Genomic DNA, 9,262 nt, shown 5'->3' with positions numbered 1-9,262 from the left:
ACAGACAACACCACTGAGTTCTTCAAGTCCTGCCCTAGCCTATTGTGGAATCTCAGCCAGGATGAGAAGTGGGCTCTGGGCCTCCATCAAGCCCCAGGCCACAGTGCTGAGAGCCACACACTCACAACAGCACAGGGAGTCACTGCACACATGCAGTGGGCACTGAAAGCAGCAGCTTCACCAGGACTCAGTAGCCAAGGCCACACCAAGGACACAGCTGGCTAACAGCCATGCCGTTCTGTAGCAGGCAGAATGATGGCTATCACACCAGAAGAAAGAGCTCAGGACCAAATTGAGTTCACTTCTGTATGGAACTGTAACAGGGAAATCTTCTCATGTAGAACTGATCCAAACTAATAAGAAAAAAAATAGTTCATTCTAATTCAAGTAAGGCAAAAAAGGAGAAAAGAGAAATGGTTTCACAGTTTTTGTTGTTTACAAGTGAGACTACATTCCCCAGGCCTTACCCTAGCTCAGAGAAAGATACAATATCCATATAAAAATATAGACTGTACAACCACATGTGCATGCTTCAACGATCCCTACTGGACTGCATGTTATTATCCCTAAACTTTAAGCCAAATCAGTAACAGAGACCAAGGAAAACAAAAGTAATCATTTTGACATGTTTATTACTTTTTAATTGTACAAAGATCATATGTGTATGAGTTAAAAAAACATAAGGAAAATGTAGGGTGTTAAGAAATACAAAAGAAATCTGAGACATGAAACAAAAATATGAATTAAAATAAAAAGGTATTTCACTACAAATTAATTCAATATATTAAGAAGTCCTTTGATTCAGATACAACACAAGACTCTGCCTTAATTATTCATAAATGAGTCAGCCCGAGTCCCAGTGAACAGAGACAGGACATGGGAAGCCCTGAGGGCCACAGGTGGGGACCAAATGAGTGGGTGAGGGATGCTATCTATGAGGTATCAGCACACAGACACAAAATCCTTCATTAGCTGTTCAAGGAGGCAGCGGACGTCACCATGTCACCTGTCGATGGGAGACCTACTCCATCGTGTCCTCAGATGACTTTCAGCATGGGTTCTTCACACTTAGGCAAAGCAGGGACAAACATGAGCTGTGGAGTTGAGGCTAAGCACTATGCACCCTGACACTGCCTTCCCAGGGTCTGCACTGTAGGTGAGCTGTAACGAGACGCGGAAAGACAAGGGTGTCCACCGCTGCTGTGGAGAGGGCCATGGCCTGCTGGCCTTGCTGGTGCTTGCGCTCATGCAATGCAGACACTGGGATTCTCTGCCATGCCCTGGGAAGCCCTCTGGGCCCATCTCCTCTGCCCTGGCTTCCCAGGACTCAGATCCCCACAGGCACTGCTTCCTTCTGAGGGTAAAATGCTGGTGTGAAGTGATCCTTGGACTTTGCTATGCACAGCTGCTCTCATCTCAGCTAGGCTCACTGAGAGCTTCCCGTGCAGGGGCCTTGGGGCCACGCACTGGTGTTGGTAATCCTGCCTCAGCTCTCACTTGGAGGTGTGTGACCCTGGACAAGTCCCCACTCGTCTCTGCTCCTGGACTGTGACTTGGAGGCGTTAGCAGTCTCCACACCTCAGAGCTTTGCTTTCCCCGTAGCCTGAGCTTCCACAGTGCCTGACACAGACTGTTCTGGAGAAGCTCATGCACATGAATATCTCCCTAGGTTTCACAACTGGAGACCTGAGCTGTTTTTCAAGCTTTACAAATTTATACCTCCACAGAAAAACTAAGAAATTTGGTATTACTGCAATGTTGCTGGTACATTTATGTAAATTCAACAAACCTTGCTGCATGCTTTACTCACATTCTTTGAAGAAAATATTGCATATTTAAACATTTTGTTGTGACAACTTTATTTATAAAAACTTACTTTATAAAGCAGGACTCATAATTCCAAAAGAGGTTTTTCACTGTCCTGTTTTTCCTCAGCTTCTTCTTCAGATCCTAAGTGGTAGGAAAAGGAGAAGGAAAATATTTCTTATCCCATTAAACTATGAACAGATTCACTGTAATATTAACAAAGTATTATTAAAGGTTCATATTTAAGCCTCAAGAGATTTAAGATAAAAAGTGACATTTTAGGTTTTAAAATACAACCCAGCACTTGCACTAACGTCTTAGAAGGACTTTCACTTATGTACTAACAAAAGTATCTGGACACCAAAAATGTTATCCCATTGCTAGTCTTCCTCAACCCTGATCCTGACAGGCCTGAGAGAGTATTTTTGTTTGCAAAGTCTTAAGGTTCACTGAAGCTGCTGAGGAAGGGGGTGCAAAGGTTCCTGATGGTAAGCACGAGGCTGTATGGTCCCCCTTGGCTGCTGCCAGCAACCACTGTCTGTCTGGCCACCCCACCAATTGCTCACAAGACACAGGTAGACCATTCCTTAGGTTTGTTATCAGAATAATACTTATAACCCATTATCTCAATTTGTCTCTCTAAATTAGTAAACAAAGCTAAGCATATTGAGATTAAAAAAAGCTAGGTATTTCCTCAAACCAGGGTCAGGTTTAACTCATACAAAACATGGAAAACATATGAGCATTAGGGCAAAACAAATGTCTGATCAATAACATTACAGTTATGAAGTAAAATAAAAAGTAAATAAATGGGGCTTTAAAAATGGGACTGCAGGGGTTGGGGATATGGCCTAGTGGCAAGAGAGCTTGCCTTGTATACATGAGGCCCTGGGTTCAATTCCCCAGCACCACATATACAGAAAACGGCCAGAAGTGGCGCTGTGGCTCAAGTGGCAGAGTGGTAGCCTTGAGCAAAAAGAAGCCAGGGACAGTGCTCAGGCCCTGAGTCCAAGGCCCAGGACTGGCAAAAAAAACAAACAAACAAAAATGGGACTGCATCAAACTGTAGAGCTTCTGCAGGGCAAAGGACATAGCTCGCAAGATAAACAGAAAGCCCACAGATTGGGAAAAGATCTTTACTGGCCATACAACGGACAAAGGCCTCATATCTAAAATATAAGCAGAACTAAAAAAATTACATTCCTCCAAAACAAAACCACAAAGAACCAGTAGCCCCCTCAACAAATGGGCTAAAGACTTAAAAAGAGACTTCTCTGATGAGGAAATGAGAATGGCCAAGAGACATATGAAAAAGTGCTCTACATCACTGGCCATAAAAGAAATGCAAACAAATCAAAACAACATTGAGATTCCATCTCACCCCAGTAAGAATGTCCTATATCAAGAAAACTAACAATAACAATTGTTGGAGGGGATGTGGCCAAAAGGGAACCCTACTTCATTGTTGATGGGCAAGTAAACTTGTTCAGCCACTCTGGAAAATGGTATGGAGGTTTCTCAGAAGGCTAAACATAGAGCTCCCCTATGATTCAGCAGCCCCACTTTTGGGCATCTACCCAAAAGACCACAAACAAGAACACACTAAAGCCACCAGCACAACAATGTTCATCGCAGCACAATTTGTCATAGCTAGAATATGGAACCAACCCAGATGCCCCTCAGTAGACAAATGGATCAGGAAAATGTGGCACATATACACAATGGAATTTTATGCCTCTATCAGAAAGAATGACATTGCCCCATTCGTAAGGAAATGGAAGGACTTGGAAAAAATTATACTAAGTGAGCCAGACCCAAAGAAACATGGGCTCTATGGTCTCCCTCACAGGGAATAATTAGCACAGGTTTAGGCTAGTCACAGCAGAGGATCACAAGAGCCCAATAGCCATACCATTATGAACACATAAGATGATGCTAAGTGAAATGAACTCCATGTTATGGAAACGATTGTTATAAAACCGTTGCAACTACTTTCAACGTGCTATGTGTAACTGTAGCTTCTATTATTGATGATCTTCTTGTATCCCCTTCCTGTGGTGTACCTGCACTATTTCTTCATATTATCTGAGTACACTGGAAACCGTGTATACTGGTATTAGAAGTAGGAAATTGAAAGGGAATACCAAAATTGAGAGACACAGGGTAAAAAAGACAAATGACTACAAAAGCAATACTTGCAAAACTGTTTGGTGTAAATGAACTGAACAACTCATGGGGGGGAAAGGGAAAGCGGGGGTGGAATGAGGGAGGAGGTAACAAACAGTACAAGAAATGTATCCAATGCCTAACGTATGAAACTGTAACCTCTCTGTACATCAGTTTGACAATAAAATTTTTTTAAAAGTAAATAAATGAAAAGGAAATTTAGAAGAAAATAAAAATGTGTCTTTTACATATTTTATGAATATCTTTGACTACCAATAGTAAGCCTTCAATTTCTAATTTTTAAACAGGTTGAATATGACAAGGGCAGTGGCAGGGGACAGGCAATTGCACTCACACCAGGAGAATGCCCAGAGCTGTGAACACTGATGTTGTTAAGAGATGTGAAGGAGAGGGAGCTTCGGTTTTGTTCTTTCCAGGTTTTTACAAAAACACTTATTCTGTCCATAGTGAGAGAGGAAAATACAAGTGTGAGAAGACCAAGGCAGCAGGTTCACACAAGACAGCGAGCAGCCCACCTCCACTGATCAAACCTGTGGCATGATTCACTGGAAAGAGGACAAGCTGTCTCAGAGCTCTGCCAGGATTACAGGCAAGAAGAAAGGTATACATAGGAAAACATGGTGAAGAATCTTAAGGTTGTGTCCTACATCTTAACTTCACAAATGTGAAGAAGTTCAAGTTGAATTTGGTGAAGTTGTGTGACACTGATTTCCAGTCCATTGACCTGCCATGAACCATGGAGAACAGTGTGCTTTAGCTGCTTTCCAATACTGAGAGGAATTTATTATATTCAGCAAGAAGGCAGACCAGGCCCTCCTGCTCCTAAACTCCCTCTCCACCTGTAGGGCAGAAACATGGAAAACACAATGAACAGATTATAATCAGGCAATTATGATCATTCTAAGAAAGAAAAACAAATAAAACATAGTGAAAACAAACCATACCTTGAGTATTTCCATATATTGTATTTAGCAAGTGAAACATCTAAGCAATTATGATAAATTTATTCAAATAACTATGTAGAATCAAAGAATGAGAAGTATAACAGAAGAAAATTAAGGCCAGGCACTAGTGGCCTGTAATCCTAGCTACTCCGGAGGCTGAAATCTGAGAGTCATGGTTCAGAGCCAACCTTGGCAGATAAAAAAGTAAGACTATGAGGCCCTGAATTCAACCCCGAATACCAGCACAAAAAAAAGAAATTAATTATTTTACATAAAACACAGATTTTCAAGTAGGAACAAAATTACAAGAATAAACAAACAGGAATTAGAAAAAAAGGCATTCTGGATTTGAAAAGGCCTGAGATCAGTGAAACTTCTGAGAGAATCAAGAAAATACTGAAGAGAGCAGAAGGGGCTGTGTACTAGAAGAGAGATGGACAGAAATTATCCAATCCTAGAGCCAGAAAACAAAAAAAAAATAAAAAATACAAAGATGAATACGGTCCAAGGACCTGTGCATTAACACTACACATACCAACATGCACGTATGGAGAACCTTGCAGGAAGGAAAAAGAACAAAAAAAAAACCTTTAAGAAAAAAATGGCCAAAATTTCCCAGCTTTGTTAAGACAAATTTATCTTCACCTTTTCTACAATTTTGACAATCTAAAGAATCATAAATGTGGACCTATACAAACAGATCATATATCCAAAGAGACATGTACCATCAACCTGCTGAAAACCAAGAAATAGGAAAATAGAAAAACCCATCATTATATTTATGTCAGCCTCAGGAAAATCTATGTCTATAAGTACATACATCAGAAAAGACAAAAGGTCTCCATCAAATACGCAAACATAATGTACTTAAAAAGTAGAAACTAAAAAGTAAGGTAAAACTAAAAAATGAGGCAAAAAACAATGTACTTAATAGGTAGAAATGAAGCTAAACCAAATCTAAGAAGAATGAGGAAAATATTAACTTAGTCCAACTATAGCTAAATGAATTTTAACAAATGTATTGTGTTGGTTCAACACAGAGGAAATGTCTTCTCATCAAGTTGCTAAAACAAATGGATAATCACAAATTACAGGATGAATTTAGTCCTATACCTTCTGGATAATATGAAAATCACTCCAAAATGTACCTTAATCTTATTTGAAAAACTATGACAAGAATTGAAGAATTCTTATTGACAATACTACCTATAAAGGAAAAGTTCAACCACAGGCACAATCAAACATGTACTTTAGAAGAATATGAAGACAATATGCAGAAGTGAAAAAACAAACTATAAACTGATATAAAACACTTCCAAATCATACATATGAGAAGAGAATCTGTCCACAATCTATAATGAACACATACAACTCAGTATTAAGAAAGCCAGTGAACAAGTGGATAAACTCCTGAAACTCCTAAAGACAGGAGAAAAGCCTGTGATAAGCATGGGGAGTACTCAGTGCTATTAGAGACACAGAAGTTACAGCTATAATCAGACAGTGGGTCTGGGTCGGACTTGGAGAACCTGGAACCCAGAATTTTTGCTAGTGGCAAACCACCAGCAGGGCTAAAAATCACTTCAAAAACTGCTCAGCAACTTCATAAAAGTTAAAGAGCAACTTTCCACAGAACACAGTAAACCTTCTTGTAGAAATCCATCCAGTCTATATCCTTGGGACTGACTACAGCGGGAGTTAGAGGAGGCAGAATGGGGAGAAGAACTCCCACTTGTGGCCCTACAGGCTATTAAAACTCTCAAGGCTTGCTTCTCCTCGGACCCGGGGGAGAACCCCTGGACTCAGGAGAGGGCAGCCGGAGGGAATTTTGATCCGGATTGGGCCCTGACGCCCCGCTCCGAGTGGCCCAGGGATGAACGCACACTTGGTCCCCGGGACCCCAATCCAGACGCAGCTCCCGCGGCAGCCGAGAGACTCGCTACCCCTCCCCCATGGGAGGCTCGGCTCGGCTCTATACATATGCAGATTTTGGCAGCCCCATTGAGCCACAGCTTTACAGCCTCCGCAGCCTTGGCGACAGGCCTGACTTTCAGATTCCCCACCGACCAAGGCAATAAACAGCCTGAGGCCCTCTGCTGGGCAGTCCCCATTGTCCCTGAGATGAGGCCAGAGACAGTAATCATGATATTTGGAAAGAAGTTCCGATTCTTAATTGATACAGGAGCAGATCGGACCATATTAAAGAAGGAGTTAGTGCCTCCATGGTGGGACCTAATCCCCGGCCCCCAGATGTCGGGGGTGGGAGGCCCAGCTGAGAGTGAAACAACCAGGGACTGGCTCCCTTGGGATGATATGAATGGTGGCAAGGGAGCAGTGCATCCCTTAATAATGACCAACTCACCAGATAACCTGCTGGGACGAGATATCTTGGGAAAGATTAAGGCTGCGGTCATCACAGGCCAGGACCTGTCAGGTGGCCCTAGTGGCTACTAAAAAACGCCTCCCTCTGAGGCCTCGGGGCTGGAAGCTCCCAATGCTCCTAGAGAGCCTCACCCCCAATCCTAAGAGCCACCGTTCCTACTGTCCCTGCCATCCACGCCCCGATTTGGGTAAAACGGTGGCCTATTCCCTCAAACAAATTAAAAAAGTTAAAGGAAATAGTATCAGAACAACTGTCCCTCATTCAAGTGCTAGACTTGGCCTATAGCAAGGTACAAACACTCCTACAAAGAGGAGGGCTGCATATAGCCAGTGACAAGGTTCACAAAGTATACCCCTTTAAGATCTTGGGGGCAGAGCTTAAACTAGACTCTGTGTGCCCCCTTAAGCCCCAGTTATCCTTCCAGTCATCTTATACTCTGGTGGAGATGTAAAGACTGTTGGGGGAGATTAACTGGCTAAGACCCTGGCTTCACCTGCCTACAGAGAAGCTGCTTCCGCTCCATGACTCTTTGAAGGGCAAAGCGCCCACTGATGTTATTACAATAACTCCATCACTTCAAACAGCCTTCCAGAAAATCCAATTGGCCCTAAATAAGGCACAGCTGGCACGCTACAAGCCTGAGTGCCCACTTTGCCTTTGGATCCTCCCCGGGTCTGAGCTTTCCTCAGCTGCTATTACCCAATCAGGCGAGCCTCTTCAGTGGGTGCATGCCTCAGTGGGAGGAGCTCCCAGAGTTTATTCCCATCTAGACCAGCTAGCTGACTTGGTAATTAAGGGCAGGGATACTTCCCTGAGACATTATGGGTGAGATCCCGATGTGCTAACTATTCCCTACCGGTTGTCAGATTTTGAATGGGTCAGAAGGAATAATGCACATGTGTCCAGTGCCATGGAGGGCTTTATGGGAAAGGTAGATTGCCACTATGGCACCTCGAGGTGGGTGACCTCATTTTCCAGGCTACAATGGACGCCTCCTGTGCTTTTCTCTACCAAGCCTCTTGTCAAGGCTGCCAATGTGTTTACAGATGGGGGACGAGCCGGCTCTGCCATAGTGGTGCGCTCCGCCTCGCCCCCTGCCAGTGGGAAAGAAAACACCCATTACTTTGAAGCCGTCACCGGCTCTGCACAATTTAAAGAATTGTACGCAGTCGCCCTGGCACTGACCCATGTCAAACAGCCAATGAACTTGTTTTCTGATAGTCTGTATGTGGTTAATTTGCTACCCAACCTGGTATGTTCATACATTAAATTAGATGAAAACCCAATCACTCCTCTGATGATCCAAGTCAGGTCTCTGTTAAAAGAGCGGGGTGAGCCTATATTTTTACAGCACCTTCGTGGACACCAAGGACTGCCTGGGGACCTGGCACAAGGTAATCGTATGGCTGACCAGCTGGCCACTAATGGAACCATTATAGCTCTGGCCATTGTACAACCTCAAAACCTTCAAATGGCAAAAGGACTCCATGAGCGTACTCACTTAAATTGGAGAGGGTTACATCAGAGATTTCCTTCAATTCCTATAAAAGACTTAAAAAAAGATTATAAGGACTTGCAAATCGTGTATGCCTTTCGTGCAAGTCCCTCCCCTGCAATCTCCAGGGGTGAACCCAAAAGGTTTGAAACCCAACATAATTTGGCAGACTGATGTAATCCACTACGCTCCTTTTAGAAGGCTAAAATATATATTTATGTCTATTGACACATGCTCTGGCGCGCGTTGGGCCTCTCTGCATACCGGGGAAAGAGCACGGCATGCTGAAAGCCACTTCTTACAATGTTTTGCTATCCTAGGGCTGCCTTTACAGGTGAAAACAGATAATGGACCTTGCTTCACCAGTAAGCCTTTACACGTGTTTTTCCAAATGTGGAATATTAAACATACCACTGGAATACCATACAACCTAAAGGGTCAGGCCAT

The 9,262-nt window shown here is 43.1% G+C and overlaps 1 protein-coding gene across 3 annotated transcripts in view; it reads right to left on the bottom strand.

Moving 5' to 3' along the window:
• Nucleotides 1-637: 637 nt before the first annotated feature.
• Stard3nl (STARD3 N-terminal like) overlaps nt 638-9,262 on the bottom strand; it is a 30,834-nt gene continuing 22,209 nt past the window's right edge. Inside the window, exons 8-9 of one of the 3 annotated variants that reach the window (XM_048339452.1) lie at nt 1,877-1,950; nt 638-1,161 (exon numbers count right to left, since the gene is read on the bottom strand). In XM_048339452.1, coding sequence (XP_048195409.1) covers nt 1,892-1,950 — 59 coding nt within the window. In that variant the 3' untranslated portion in view covers nt 638-1,161; nt 1,877-1,891. The other 2 variants (XM_048339451.1, XM_048339454.1) reach the window with 2 other exon arrangements.

This window comes from Perognathus longimembris, chromosome 2 (genome assembly GCF_023159225.1).
Source record: "Perognathus longimembris pacificus isolate PPM17 chromosome 2, ASM2315922v1, whole genome shotgun sequence".
NCBI lineage: Eukaryota > Metazoa > Chordata > Mammalia > Rodentia > Heteromyidae > Perognathus > Perognathus longimembris.
The sequence above is the reverse complement of the archived record's forward strand: the minus strand, read 5'-3'. Positions and strand labels throughout refer to the sequence as shown.